The following is a 16553-nucleotide window of genomic DNA, read 5'->3' as shown; positions in this document are numbered from 1 at the left end:
TTTTTTATCAATTAGTGGCTGGGCTTTAAACAGAGTGGAGTAATTGTCCACTCTGCCCTATCCTTTGTACATTGTAAAACTGATTTAAATCCATTCAAAATCATTCTACATTCATTCCAGAAATAACACATTCTAGGACACACCTATAATTTCCCACACTTCAATGAAAGCAGGAAAGGATACTGAGAATTGCAAGAACTGCAATCATATTAAGCTGAATGTAGACTTCAATCATATTTGTAACATTTCATATGCAAGATTAAAAAATATGTTTTATCCATTGGTTAATTATCTCTTACTTTACTGATTGCCCCATTTCATGAGTATACGACCATAGCTGTCATCTGGTGCGATTTGCGGCAAATCCCTTAAATTGATCGTAAACATGTTCAGGAAGCAGGCAGCTAGGCTCTCACTGCAGCAAATCCTGTAAAATGCCAGACTTAAGTGTCAGGCTTAAGTGTTGTCTTCCAGCTTGAATTTCACCCAGTGGCTTTCTGATCGCTATGCAGCCTCTTCACTGCACTGTGGAGTTTCCTTTAATTAACTTTGAGAAAGTGACTAAGATCAGGCTCAGCTGCAGACTGGCAGCTGTGCTAACTGGTTAATGGATGCAGATGCCAAACTGAAATGTCCGTCTGTGGCGTACGACCAAATCTGAAGGAATGTATCACGTTTGCAGCATAAATAAAAGATTGCCATATTTAAATCCCACTGCACTGGTTTTGGTTATCTACCCCTTTGGGGACAGGGGTGTGACACAATGTCTAAGTCCTGGATTTGACCCCATAACACTCTGGTTACAATACCCATTAATGAGAAAGGAAGAGAGCCAGAAAGAGAAGGAGGGTGAGAGAGAAGGCTGGGGGGGTGCAGTTTGGTAGGGGGGGTACCCATTGCTTTCTTGTGGCAGTGAGGGCAGGTGAAGGAAGGAGAGAGGGTCAGAAAGGGAAAGAGAGCCCACTGGCTGGAGGGTGGTGTGAGATGGGATGGGGGGAGCGAGAAGGAGGGGATGCCAGGCAGTGAGGTGAGGAGGGAGAGGTACTCACGGATTGTCGGAAGGGTTGAGGGGGGGCAGTGGGAGGGGTCTCCATGCTTGGCTGCTTCCCGGTAGCTATGCTCTTGCGGCGAGCGCGAGCGTGCTCTGAGGGAGAGAGAGAGCGCAAAAGACGGGCCAGGTGAGGAAGAGGAAAAAGGGCAGTGACAATAAAAGGCCAAGAGATAGCAGGGTTAATTCGGGAGCTGATATCCATAATTGGGGCTCATTCTTCTTTCTGGAAGACGGCAGGATGGCGGGAGCGACAGAGGAAGAGTGTGTATTAACACCGGTTCAGCGTGACATACCGACACAGCCTTCTGTCAGACAAGTGCTAGCAATCGGCAGCATTCAAAGTGTGGGGTGAAGCGTTCGGGAGCGAAAATGGGCGCCTGCATGGGAAGGCCGTCGCGGGGCTCTGTGTGTGAGCTGATTGGCCACCGCGCCCGTATGTCACCGGAATGAAAACCAGCGGCGGCCGCGCACATGACCTGCTACCTTACAGAGGGAGTCGCTGGACGGGTGCAAGGAGCAAAGGCACAAAAAACAAGAACACAGCGTCATGCGGTACCTAGATGAATGACTCCCTCGATATTGTTCACCTTTCCTGCATATTCTGCCTCCCTGAATCACTTCTCCATCAGATCAGTGATAACCTCCTTGCATCTGGGAATATGAATCTGTTAGCACTCTCCATCTCTCCCTCATGCTCCTTCTCTCTGGCTCCCTCTCTCTTTCTCCCACGCACGCCTTTTACATAATTCCAGCGGCACATTACTAGCTCATCTCTCCTCATTCTGCTGCTTTCCTTCTCACCACCTTGTCCCCTTCCTTTCCCTTTTCTCCTCCCCTCTGGCCTCGTCTCTTCTCCCTATGACTGACAATATTCTGTGTCCACCCCCGCCCGCCACACCAGGCCTTAAAATCTCCAGCGATTTGAAAGTCGCTCCTTTGAAACATTTTGTATCCACGAAGCACAACTGGAGAAGAAAAGCTTCATTCAGCAAAGGAGGGATCGAAACTGGTGAAACTTCATTCACTTTGCCTTTGCTGGCCTAATGTATCACCAAGGTCATTGCAAACTCTAATTCCTCCTGCAGTGCAACCATATAAACCCACATGCCCAATTAACAACAGATACACAGCAAACCCTTTCATTACCATTGATGTTATTCCAAATAAAGCCCTGTGATTCTGGCATGAGGCGGGAACCCCCTGTGTGTAGCTGTTCAGTAGTTACTTGGTAAATACAAATACATCAAATAAGGCATACAAGTAATCATCATTTTATTCACGTACAAAATAAGATAGCAATTGTTCCTTTTCCTGAATGAAGCTTTTATACAATATGCAGAGAACATATTTTGTGTTGATAGTGATGTCCTGCAGTTTTCTTTGTGACCTTGAAATTTCTCTAGCCGAAATAATTAAACATTCTGGCTGGAAGAAGAAGAAATCATGTTTGCAATTTAACAGGAATCATGCACTGTAACATGATCTCAGATCATTAAAAGGAGATATAAGCCAGTAAACACAAGGTTAATGAGATGAAGACCAGAATGAGACCCAGCAGACAGTTAAATCTACTATAAAGAACTGTTAACTATAATCATATAACTAGTTACAAACACTCAATTTCACACTTACAAATGAATACAGTCCTTTTCCACATTTATCAATGAACTCTTGCCTTGCCTTGAAAAAAATTATCTATATGTTTTCTTATTTAAAAAAGGACACTATATGCCAAAAGTATTTTAAATGTGTTTTCATACAGATCGTACTCTGTTACCATCCTATTTAAATGTTGCTATTCCCTTAACTACATACTTACTAAAAATGAAATGGTATGAAAATTTTATAGCACGGTTATAGCAACCAAACTTATCATGGTTATCAGTATTATCGTGGTATTGTTAATATGTGCTGAAAATGTTCAAAAAGAACTGATACAGAAATTGAAAGATTTTCACCAAGATTTATATTGAAAACCACAAATAAAATTAGTAGCACTATGCTCTTTTTGTTTGTTGTTGCATGCACATTAAAAATAATAATGCAGCCAATAGCTAATGAAAAACATATCAAACGTGCATTGACATTAAAACCTTCGGAGCCCTGTCACTGCCTTCCGCCATATTTTCACTGACACAAAACAAACCCACCGTGCTGCACCTGCACACCTGCATTTCGGAGACTGTCACTAACTTTGGTTGACACTAGACAGCATTTAATGTCTGTTTTTCAAGACGCAGTACTCAACCATGGTTTTAGTGATAATTAAAATTTGAAGGAGTAATACTCACCGTCGGGTATTTTACCATGGTTTACAATGAAACCGGTAACCATTTCATCCTTAACACACACCATAGCCACAAAACTTCATACAATATGCAAAACCACATCAAGTAATTTACCTTAAATTAGAGATTCCTCAAGCTTACAAAAATGCTCTTGCATTTTACATGTAATTTCCTGATATGAGGACCCTGGGCACTGGGCTGCAGCACAAATATGGAAAACATAAGAAATTTGCTTGATTGTGCATACTTTTAATGTGGATATATTGTGCACATGGGCAGTACCCATCTCCCAAGCAATGGAGTACAACTATATTACTGGAAAAGGGCTAATTATAGGGTATATGCCAACACTTAGGACATATAATGCAAAGCAAAATTATTCATACATGTCGTATAATATGTCCAGTAAAATCCATCTCTCATTCTCCCTTTTTCTGAATTCTGGCTCTTTGTTTGGTTTCCATGGTAACAATTCCAAGTACCTTCCATTTCAGTCATCCGTAGACATGTAGCAGAAAGAATAAGAATAGCACACAGAACAGAAAGCATGTAGCACTGAACATGTACATCGAAACAGATACACACATACATACATACATACGTATTTACAGTATATATATATATATATATATATATATATATATATACACACACACGCACAAACACATACACCCTAGAATAAATTTGCCAGAGCAGAGGACAACATTTGAATACAGAAGATGTATTTTACACGTTCTGGTAAGATTTTAATTATTTACAAATCTCTCTACTCACACAAAATGCAAATGGAAATAAAAAAAACCGCACTGTAATCTAAAGGGATCATTTGAACAATCTGTATCACATTATGGAACAGGCAGATGATTGGATATTAACAAAAAAAAGAAATGTTTTTTTCTGAAGTTTTCCAACGTCTTAGCTACACTGAGTTCCAGTGTATATGGGCGATATGCCGTCTGATTTTTTGGTTATTATTAAATTGCATCAGTGTGTATTTGCGTGTGTCTGTCTGTGCATACATGTGTGTGTGTGTGTTGTCTGTTCGGAATGTAAATTTGATGTCAACCTGGAGTATGTGGGGGCAGTACCAGCTTCCAGCTACCTCGGTCAGAGGGAAGCGAGACGCGGAGAGTGTGGGTGTAGAAAAGCTTGAATCCATTTGCATTTTTGTTTATAGCTCATTGTTTTGGTAAAAATGTGTCCTAAGGTGCTATGTCCTTCAGAATGTATGCATATGGACAAACTTAAAGCATTAATAAAAACTGAATTCAGATGCATTACCATAATCTTACAGTTCTTGAATTCATACATGTATAATGTTTGTTAATGTTAATAATTCAAACAAATGTTGGTCGTATTAAATGGATATAACAAAAATGCTATGTCTTAGTAAAGAACGGCTAATAGAAATTACAATATACTGTATGATGTACTTCCTTCCATTCTTTAAATAAAAAGCAACAGCCAATCATGGTAACCCTCAGAAAATCGGGAAGGGTCAAAAGTCTCCCATGACAAAACAGGACAAGGCCTTAAATTCTCATGGTGTTCTTTAAATCAACAATTTAATAAACACACACAAAAAAGCAAGTGTAAAAACGTCAGCACGAGCAAAAACAATTTCTAAAGTGTGCTTAAGCCTGTATGATTTTTTTTTCTATTACAACAGTTGTTCCTAAGTCATCTTACTTGCAATTTATCGACAGATATGAGAAATAAATTGTCTAAAAATATTTAAAGCAATTGGAACATCTCTTCATATCACAGTAGTGGCTAATTTTGTGTTTAACCAAAATAAGCAACACAGGATGTACACAGAGGTAAGCCATTAATATCTATAAAAGACACACCTGATGGCAGAGGATTCTGGGAAATAAAATAACCACATTAAACACCTATTACTGAACCCTGTCCAAAAAGCCATCATTGGTCATATCCTCATTTTAAGGTCCACAGTATCACCATCAATGCATGTAGAAATTCATCCAAGAACATGAATATAAACTTTTTTCATGATCAAACCCTGATTCAAAGCTTCATTCATAATAATGTGCTAAGAAGACATGCAAAAAAGGAGATTTTGGGCCTACCTATAAATGTTGATCAGAACTAGAACAGGACTCCAGGTTTCTTGAGAACATTGCCAGATATTGTCAGTTGTTTTGTGTTTGTTCCTCCTGCCTGCTCTATTGCTCAGAGTCAAGGTGAAAAGTCCCTTGATTGAATGTCCAAAGTTAGTTTTTTGTTTCCTGAGTTTCTTCTTTTATTCTTCACTTTCTTGCCCGGAATATATATTGAACACAGTTATGCTTCAATGTGAAAGTGTAAAACTGACTGTAAACTCCTTAATCTATTTATGTATGTTTGTTCAATGTATCCATGCTCTACTCGTGAATCCAGACTGCAAAATATGTGTGTATGTATGGTTTAAACGCTCTAACCATACTCCACATTATGCATGTTTGCAAAAAGAAAGAAAAAAAGAAACAATGAACTTAAGTTGCTCTAAATATACTCTAAAGGGTGAGAGTTATAGTTTAAGTTCTTGCTTAAAGCTGTTTTCAGAAGCAAAGATCAGTCGAAGATCGAAGGTAGGATATTAAAAAATAGGAATATAGTTTGAAAAAAGAGCAAAACAACTGCACATAATGTAAAATTGTAAAATTTAAGCTGTCACCTTATTTTAACACTCACTGTATAACTATATATGTAAGCCAATGAAAATCAAGTTTAATGGCTTGTCTGCCTAGCATATCCAAGTGCTGTACAAAGTAACAGCATTCCTCTGCATGGTCATTCAATTACCCACAGAACATTTTAGCAGACAGTATTCTAATACAATATATTTTCAAATAAAAATATTATAATTAAAAAAACATTAAATTATTTTAGTTTTTGTTGAGGATAAATTGATTATGAGTAGTATATTTTGTCAATTAAATTCCCCTGGATATAGATTTGGTATAAAACTAATTGAAACTTGCTTTCAAAATAACAACAATACATATAAATATAAAACTGTGAAACGAACACTGCAGTTGTAGAAGATTCAGCTATTCAAGAAGGATTTAACGTCCCCCCGATTAAGAGACGAATACAATACAGCTACGGAATAACATTAAGCACATAATGTATATACATATTTAAGATGTTTGATTGATAGATTATCTGACCTGTAAACTATTAAAACGCTCGAACAATATTGCAACTCTGAAATAGTGAATGTTATAATTCTTCAAGGATATAAGGTTCATTCTTCCACCTCCCCCCTTCCATGCTCTCCAGCCCCGGCAGCGGCTGCTCCGCGGCAGGCAGTCTCGCTGAGAGCTCAGTAGCCCCGGCCTCTCCCTGATCCTTGTCAACTGCTCCCCTGCCCTCGACCCCTTCAAAATTTACACGCTGAGTAAAGATCCCGCTGCAGTTTCCAGGATAATCTACGGTATATCCTCTGTGGCGAAATTCTCTCATGTTTTGATTGTATTATGTATTTAAATTAGTCTCCTGTTGTAATTATAAGCTGTTTTGCAAAACGGATATCCTTCGTATTTTGTAATCATAACAGTTATTACTGAAACCAATATTCAAATGCCTTGATTTTTCGGTTAGTCAAATATTAGGGTATAAGACCGTATATCATTTTATACTTTTCATCTGCCTCAAGTTTTTTTAATTTACTATACTATAATTTAGATGATATTTGTAAATATCGGCACATTAATTATGATTCTGTTGGAGACGATTCTTACGCATGGATCTTCACGATCATCAAAGCTAGATTGCGTGTGCGTTTATGTGTGCAGCCTTGCTCTTCAGTGTACATTAGTGCGTCAACTAGTGTGTCTATTTCTTCAGCTCCCGAGTCCGAGAAAGCAGAAAATCCTAATGCAATCTTTCCGTCGATAATTTATCTCTGTGAGCTCCCACGCTAGAGAGGGATGTGACAGGAGGGAGTTTCTCCGCAGATCAGTTATTTTCTCATGAAAATCTTGAGCAGCAGTCCGTCAGTAATGCGCAGATCTCCATCGCTCATTTCCCCACCGGCAAAAATTAAGCAACGTCAAGTAAACTATGGCACGTCTCTAATTGAAAACAGTAACGTAGTTTGCGGCAAAAGTATCCAAAGGCTTAACACGTTCCGTTTCCCGTTTCTTCTAATGGTTGCTTCATCTTCTTCGACAATCCGCTTCTCGCGTTTTGTAGATCATTTTTTGCGGTTGTATACCACAGATTTGGTAGACACTACGGTTTACAGGTGTATTTGGTTGAATAAATGATATTGCCCTTCCTTGCCATCCCCCGCTTTTGCTTTCAATCGCTGTCAGTTTCGAGAAGGGCGGGGATATAGTAAACGGGGGGAGCAACAGAGTAATTGGACGCAGAATGATTTTAAGTAGCCTACTATACAAGGGATCCTTGGTGATCGCTAGCTCCCTCTCGCTCGCTCTCGCGCTCTCTCTCCCTCGCTCTCCGTCTCACTCTTACACACAGACGCGCACGCACACACACACAGATGAGCGAAATGTAAAGCTAAGGGGATGGTTATGTACTAGTTTAAGTTGTAAAGCCAAATATATACTGAATATTTTATTAGTATATAAGCTGCAATTTTTATTTTATTAGCATAGTTCGCCTTAATGGCTGACTGTAAGAAGCGGACGTAAGGGGTTGCTCCATTAAACCATACACGGTAGAACATTCCTTTATTTAAATAATACCATTTTCAGTTGACTGATCTGTATATAAAAGCATGTACTTCCCAATTAGCCCAACCTTTAATCGATATTTACTTATTGCAGCATTATAGTAATATCAATCATGTAAATAATCCATTCATTAACGTTCACCCCCTTGAGAGTCGCAATTTGTGTAAATTATTTACCATGTGTTATTTATGTTAATCAAGATCAATAACTGGTATCGATTGATTAGTATTGACAAACATTTAATTGTTGTGCGTATGTATATTACAGTACTTACAATATTCAATATTTAACCCGTTATTATATTCTCCAATGGTGGTGTGCAATTTTGAGGATTTTACCTAAGTTACTTGGATTCAACCAATCATAACGGATGGGGGACCATGTATATCGCTGCTTCTTGTTGCTATGACAACTATAAACCCACGGTTACAACCTCTTAACCCTTAACACTATCAATGAGAGGAGTGGGTGGGAAAATGAAGGGAAAGGTAGTTCTACCGATACTGATGATGAATATAAGAAAATATTAATTGAAAAGTATATCCAGAGAGGGCAGGACAGGATTAAGTCATAAGGGGACACCTACCTTAAAAAGTAACAGTACAATCGCCATACTGACATTGTGATGGTAACGTTTTCCGAACCCTGTCCCTAGTGCGCTCTCTCTCTCTCTCTCTCTCTCTCGCTCTCTCTTCAGCAGTGTCTGTCTGCTCTGTAATTATTACCATGGTTACCATCAGTGATGTGATTCCAGTCCCTTTAGAAATGTATCTTTTCCTCCTAATTTTCTTTCACTTTTTTTATTTGTCAGATCTCAGCGCTGCTGCATAACAAAAAAACCGTTTGTCTGGGAACATTTTCTTCTGAGCCACATATCACCTTTTTCGCAAATGCCTTTGACCTTTTGCATTCTCAAGTTCAGCTCAGCTCCGTTCCACTCGGTGACGTCGTCCTAGCGTGGTCAACATGTTCATTAATATAGATGCACATGAAACTGACACACATCCATATACTTCCATTATTGATTCAAATATTATGGAATGAAATCAGGGGACTAATAAGGGACTAATAATGATAATCAAATTTTAGGCATGGAGCATGTTTGATCTATTTATCCTACCTTCCCATTTCACTGCCCTGTTCCATTCTTTTACCATAAAATAGAATTTTAGGTTTGTGCAGTATTTTCTGAACAATAGAAGACAAAGAACGGAAGAAAAAATTGTCTTGAACCCAGACTACCTCACATATCCTAGTCCTGATTTACTGAATCTGGACCGTGCAAAACTACTGTGCCAATGGGAAATGTTCCTCAAGCAACAGGGCCGTAGCTCAAGGATTAAGGGACATCTCTTGGAGACATATGTCCTTCTTCAGGGCAAATTGCTGTGAAAGGATCTGCCGTTTAGTCAAAATTTTGCAGCTTCCCCAGTACATTTGTTTTTTCACGGAAGCAGTTCGGGTTAAAAGCCTGGCACGACAGCAGTGCCACAGTGGGGCTTCCAAACCCACAACCCTAACCTCTCCTCCACACTTCTGCCCAACAGCATCCACTGGCAGCAGAACAAATCCTCCTGCCAGCTTGAAGTCACATGCCAGCTCTCATCAGCCGAGATAGACCAGCCACCACCAGCTTGGCTCCAATATCAGCTTACCGGCTTTGCAGTACATGATGATGCGTTTGGGGTTCATTTTTCTTTAGTTATTATTTATCCACGCACTTTTGATCCAAAAAGACATAGTTACCACGCACTGTTATGCTGGATACCGTAAGGAACATTCCTGTGATAAAGACTCTTTAAACACCCCCTCCCGTTATTTCAATCTGTAGTCTTTTTTCCCCCATTTCTACATATGTATTACAGAGATGCAAAGACAGAAACAGAGAGAGGAAAGGAAAAGGGCCACTGGGGCGGAACATAACTGGCGTCGCTCCGTCGCGCAAAAGACGGTTTCAGTCAGCCAGGGCACCTCGACTGCCCGCTGAAAACACACCTCCCACAGACCCACTAGGTGTCTGCGGGTTGCCAGTTTGCCAGCGAGAGACGCCTCTCCCGATCTGCGCCGGCTGTCCCGCATGACGCCGCGCAGGGTGGCGGCGTGTAAAGAGAGCGGCCGGCTTGGCAGGGGCTGCATGCAGGGAGCGTGAAGCCTGGCCTCCGAAGGTCTTCAAGCGGGAAGCTGTGGACGGCTTGGTCTGACGTGGAATGGACCGAGACTGAGCAAAGACCGAGGAAGTGCGAATAAAAAATGTATACATTTACATCAATAAATATGTAATTTTCTCCAAAGTAAATTGGACTTTCATCACGGATCATTACGGTTGTCAAATGACCAATGAGGAGTGTATGTTTGATGACAACTAAGCCGTAGAGGCAGAGATGAAGTAAAATCTAGAGGATCTCTGGTGCAGAGCTGTCCCTCTGTGCGCCGCTTCTGCCAGGCGTAACCTGCGAAAGTGAACGGCGGCATCCCTGCACTGCAAAGCCAAGTCTCACCTCACGCCGCTCCTAAGGTCAAAGATCATCCAAGCTCGTTTTGTAGGGAAAAAACACAAGCCACGCCCAGTGACCCTTCGGCTTTGCGGACATTTCGGTGTGACAGTCACCAAACCAAAGAAAAAAAATGTAAATGGTGCGGGGAAGGCATCACCATTGAGGCAGCAGACTCCAGATGGCAATGCCGTAAGCGGCCAGACTACAAGCATACTGCATTTTTAAAGCTCGTTCACAAGGTCTATCAAATAACCTTTAATACTCAAGGCACCTGATCAATGTTTGGTTAAAAGAGGCACTCAGTGCTCATCTTCAAGGTCAATGGCCAGGTCTGAGCCCCAAATTATGAGGAACCAGTAACGCTTTGGTCACAGCCATGTCGCTGACGCACGAGCCCCATCAATACGTGAAACAGAATCGAACAAGAAATGCTCACATAAAGTTATAAAATGCACAAGGGCACACAGAGCTTAAAAGGGCGCCGTTAACTGGACCGGGCCGACTTTTCTGTAAACGTTTTCTCCCCGCTAGCCTGGTATATGGGCACGTTTTATGATGGACGTTCTATTTATTTTGGAATCAGGGGAAGGTGGGTGGGAAACACCAGTAACGGCACCATCGTTAATGGAAGTTATTTTCCCTCGTGCTCCACAAATGTAGATGCGCTGGTAGCAATTTATTTACAGTCATGTCGATAAAGCGCATGATTTTCATTTTCTAGTGCAGGGGAAACAGCCGGAGAAAAGAAATGTTTCTGTAGGGGAATTGATGACACTCAAGAAAAAGGGGTAGGCGCAGTGACACACACATATGCTTGCCTATTATTATGGTGACTCATTTTGAGTAATGCAATATATAACTCCTATATAATATCCTAACTTCACTCATGAATTATTAAATTGTATTAAAACACATCTGATAAACAACAAACAAAGGAAGAGGCCATTTCACTTTGGGGGAATTCCTATTTTTCATAATTTATGGACCAAAAAAATGTCCCCACAAGATTGGCAAAACAGACACAAACGCACGTGCACGCATGCACACATGTACACACACACACACACACACACACGTTTGTATTCATATCTTTGTGGGGACCATCCATTCATTCCTATGGGGAAAAACCCTAATCCCAACAACAACATTTTTAGTTTGATTGTAGTTACAGATATTTATAAAATTGAGTTTCTGAAAAAACATCAAAATGACAGGTTTTTATAAAATGTCCTCACAATGTTATAGATACATATCTTCCTTCCCCCCCTCCCCCCCACACACACACACACACACTAGGAGACCAGTGCTGAAATAAAACCCCCACTGAGATCCTGGCCTTGGACGCTACCCTCTGCCATCAGTGTTTTCAAGACACATCTGCTCTCTCGCTTAGAAATTAACTGTGCACCGCTATCCCTGACCATGATCCTCCTTCGGCGGGAGAAGGAGACAGCAGAAATAAGGCATCGGCACGACGACGCCCACGTGCCGCACCGGTCGGATACACGGCGCTCCAGCTGCCGTTTGTGAGCGCTGGGTTAGGATACTGACGAAAGCCCATCACATCTGCCTAACGCACGTGTGGATGCACAATCATGCGTCTGTGCGTCCTTGAGGGATCTGCTGTGCCGCCGTGTGGCTCCTTACCAGGCCAGTGTTGATGCTCGATGCTGTGTCCATGTTCATGTCTCCATGCATGTTGAATGCACACTCCTATAAATTGACCATGGCCTTTGATCCTCGATACAGTTGACTGACAGTCACTAAACACAGTAATTAAAATAATTTTGAATTTCAAAGACTATATTTCTTTTAAGAAGCAGTAACCAGAATTAATGATAAGTACTATGAACCTGAAACAAAATTAATGAAAAGCAGTAACACCAACGTAGTTAAAAACATAATTATTCTATAAGCAATCTAAATCTATCCATCCGTTTTCTTTAACCACTTGCCTTATTCAGGCTCGCGGGGGGTCCGGAGCCTTGCTATGGGTGCAAGGCAGGGAACAACCCAGGATGGGGCACCAACCCATCACAGGGCACAAGGCAGGGAACAACCCAGGATGGGGCACCAACCCATCACAGGGCACAAGGCAGGGAACAACCCAGGATGGGGCACCAACCCATCACAGGGCACAAGGCAGGGAACAACCCAGGATGGGGCACCAACCCATCACAGGGCACACTCACACACCATTAAGCAAACTAAATAATTCCTTTAAATAATTCAGTTGTGTAGTTATAGCTTATGCTGCCTACATATAAAACACACAAGCTTTACTTTGGCACCTCGCTGGCCAGGTTCAATTTTTGTTTTATTGAAGTAAGAGAAATATATGAAATTATACAAGTATTAAAATTATCATTGTGATGTCTGAGAATAACCTTAACTATTAATACTAATCCATCTATAACCACTTCCAGTACAGGGTCAAGGAGTGTCTGGAGCCTATCCCAGAAAACATAGGGCACCAAGCAGGGGATACCCTGGACGGGATGCCAGCCCACTGCAGGGCAAACACAAGGGTGACTTTAGAGGCGCCAATCCACCTAACCGCATGTCTTCTGACTGCAGGAGGGAACTGAATACCTGGGGGAAACCCACGCAGCCACGGGGAGATGGTGCAACTCCACACACACACACACACACACACACACACATAGAGCGGAATTCAAACACCCAAGCCTGGAGATGCTACCCACTGAGCCACCATGCTGTCCTCTATTAATATCAATATTACATAAATAAACACGTGAATAGTCGCTACTTTCATTATTAGAGAAATAATGATTTAAAAAAATTTAATTATGCAATCATGTTTACTGTCGTCCTTTACAACTGTTTGTTGAAAGTTAATTAGGCAAAACGGAAACTAAAAATAGAGCTTGGCACTGAAGTGCTTTAAAGAAGCAACACCTGTGGGGGGGCTCTATTCACACTAGTGCAAGGCACTTTATTTTAATCGTCTCACTCAAACCATTCATGTGGGAGGGGTGGCCAACACACCGACCACCAGGAACCAAAAAAGGCCAGAGCTAAGCTACTAGGCACTTGCCAAAGAAATAAACCCCCCTCCCTCCATGCAGCTTCTGTTTCATGCATGTTATTTCAATGAAACAACCAAACACCCCCCTCCCCCCCACACACACACACACACAAACAGACAGACAGATAGACAATGAGCTGAGCCAAAAACCCTATTATGTGCAGCCATTTAGTGTCCTCTTCTAGGGCAGAACTATACTAAAAAAACTGTAAAATGTCACATAAAAATAATACTTAATAATACACTCAATGGCCAAAAGTATGTGGGTGCCCCTGTTAGAAGAAATGCTTAAGTAAACCACAGCCATTTCAGACACAGATGTATAATAAAGCACATAGATACACAATCTCAAGCAACAAACCTTAGCACCAGAATGGTTTCTGTACAGAAGAGATTACTGACTTTCCACTTGGCACCATCATACGATGCCGTTCTTCCAGCAAGTCAGTTCGCCACATTTCTGCCCCGTTAGAGCTGCCCTGGTCGCCCGCAAGGGAAATGTGAAGGTCAAAAGGATTGGGAGTGTGTTTGGTTGTGCAGTGCCAGCCACACAGAAAGGGACCTGATCACCCAACATTAATTAATACCCAATCTGAATGGTAGTAAATCACGCCAGTAATGTTCCAACATCTAATGGAAAACCTTCTCCGAAGAATAGAGGCTACTGTAGCAATAATGAGTAAAGGCACTTCTTAATACCCTTGTTTTGAAATGAGATGTTAGATAGAGTGTAACACTGAGCAAAAATATTCAGTATGATGAAACACGGTAAGGGTTTGTACGTGAACACTGACACATTCCTCGATGTCAGTCTGTTCCCATGATTGTTGATAGGGGCCTTGCTTGTTAAATTAATGTGAAATCCAGGGAGACGACTGAGACTCTGAGTCCTTCGCTGTATATCAGGACTCGTGAATAAGCTTTGGTGCCTGGGGAGCCAATGCCAACAGCGAATGACTCTGAAATTGCAATGCATTACCATCACCTGAGGCTGGGCGAGTGCCACATAACCAGCCCTTGAGGAAGGCACCGCACAATTCATCTTTCTTGTATCTGAAATCTCATCTGATGGAGCAATCTGTCCCCCCAATATAGCGATTCTTCATGAAAATTATAATGCAGCAAAGAGTGTTGTGGCTGCTGCAGTGTTTCCATTGGGATGCCGTGAACTGAAGATAAAGAATTCAGTTCACTGTGTATGTATTGTATGTATGGTTTGCTATATAAGGTAAAACAGTGACCTGGGAGTATTTTTGAATCTGTCCATATGCCCCATGTTTCATTAACACTGCAAATGTTTGTTCTTTCATTCCCCTTAACCCTGCCCAAATCCCAATATAACCAGCTTCTGTAGTTATTTGTTTATGTATTCCCACTCTGAAGTGTGCTGATCGTGCTCCTGTCCTGTGCCCATGACCCTGAACTGGGAGAACCCTCCCCCACTCAACCACCTCCTCCATGGCCCATTCCTTTGCTACTGAGATCTGACCACTGTATTTCATTGTGAATGCATCTATCTATCTATCTATCTATCTATCTATCTATCATCTACCTGTCTATCTATCTATCTATCTATCTATCTATCATCTACCTGTCTATCTGTCTATCTATCTGTGTCTATCTATCTATCTATCTATCTATCTGACTATCTGTCTACCAATCTGTCTGTCTATCTATCTATCTACCTATCTACAGTATCTTTCAAGTAGAATGTTTTTGTTGTTTATCCCTTTGTGCTTTCCAATGCCCTTCTGATGAGCCCTTGATGACAGCCATCCTCCTGTTTGAAGGCATTACACGCTGGAAAGCCGGCTCAGGCCAAGGACAGCAGCACATGACATGGGGAATTTGGGAAGACTTTATTACCAGTGATTCACCTTACTGGGACAATGGAAAGAGAACCTCTGTCAAAGACTGACACTGAAGCAAAATGTTAGTATTGCCAGTAATCATTCAGACCAGGTTGCCTGGCTTTAAAGACTGATGTATTACTGCGAAACCTGAGAACTGGAAAGCGCATAATTATTGCGATCACTCCCCGACATTTCTAAACTAAGATAAATAAATAGCCGGCAAGAATCGCTGCTACAGTACGTGGCTCACAGAGAAACGCCACAGTGCTCACACAGAAGGATTTTAACACATTCAAATGCCTTCGGCATTCAGCCAAAGAGTCTGTCATAGACTTTACACTTGGTTTAACTGAACACACTGAAACTTCCTGAGGACAATAGAAGCATCTCCTCATATGAACTGATAAATAGATGACAGAATTGAGGGGAGGGCATGTCCCCCCCACCTAAGTACAGAAAGAAAGAAAGATGGTACTGCAAGTGGACACCACATGTCTTGATTCTGGATTCAGCCTTGAGTTTCAACCATTAAGACCAGCATTCTGTAATATTTTATGAAACAGTGGGAAGACCCATTGTCAACATACTCAGTGTGAAACAGGTAAGAAGGCTGCAAACCTTCATAGCTCAGTACAGTTATACTAATTTATAATTATACTCTGTATTACTACTGTCAAAGATAAACATAAATTAAACACAAATGCTGGCCTGGTAGTGAAAAGGAGGAAACCCTGAATGTCGCCTGCAGAATCCAGCAGACATGCAACAGTAGGCCAGCACAATAATCTTCAAGCTATTTTTGCTTAACTGCTATGTAGCAGAATAGATGGAGGAGAACAGAGAAGTATACTGAACTGGATGGAGGCAGATGGTACCAAGATGGAGACTTCAGCTGCCTAATTATGAAATTTAGGTATTTTAGAGAACAGATAATACATTTGATATGGAAATTAATACAGCTGGCTATCCACCAAGTGAGACTGTCCTTGATCCTCTCATAAAGGTATCTGGTTACATTTACTGAAGCGTGTGTCTGCTTAATACTAGCCCCTTTGCTCGGAATCTAATTGTAACACACAGTGATGGGAATCATGAAATCCTATATGCTGAGATA

At 41.3% G+C, this 16553-nt stretch overlaps 1 protein-coding gene across 16 annotated transcripts in view; it reads right to left on the bottom strand.

Moving 5' to 3' along the window:
• The window catches only part of syngap1b (synaptic Ras GTPase activating protein 1b), a 78142-nt gene that overhangs the window by 39697 nt on the left and 21892 nt on the right, over positions 1 to 16553 (bottom strand). For 15 of the 16 annotated variants that reach the window (XR_002836883.2, XR_002836885.2, XR_002836886.2 and 12 more), the window contains one exon: positions 1050 to 1144. Coding sequence is in view for 13 of the 16 variants with exons in the window: in XM_023801510.2 (XP_023657278.2) it covers positions 1050 to 1144 (95 nt within the window). In the remaining 3 variants the exon portion in view is untranslated. Of the gene's footprint in view, positions 1 to 1049; positions 1145 to 5429; positions 7769 to 16553 lie in introns of those variants that run through there. The other variant, XM_023801511.2, reaches the window with a different exon arrangement.

This window comes from Paramormyrops kingsleyae, chromosome 9 (genome assembly GCF_048594095.1).
Source record: "Paramormyrops kingsleyae isolate MSU_618 chromosome 9, PKINGS_0.4, whole genome shotgun sequence".
NCBI lineage: Eukaryota > Metazoa > Chordata > Actinopteri > Osteoglossiformes > Mormyridae > Paramormyrops > Paramormyrops kingsleyae.
The sequence above is the reverse complement of the archived record's forward strand: the minus strand, read 5'-3'. Positions and strand labels throughout refer to the sequence as shown.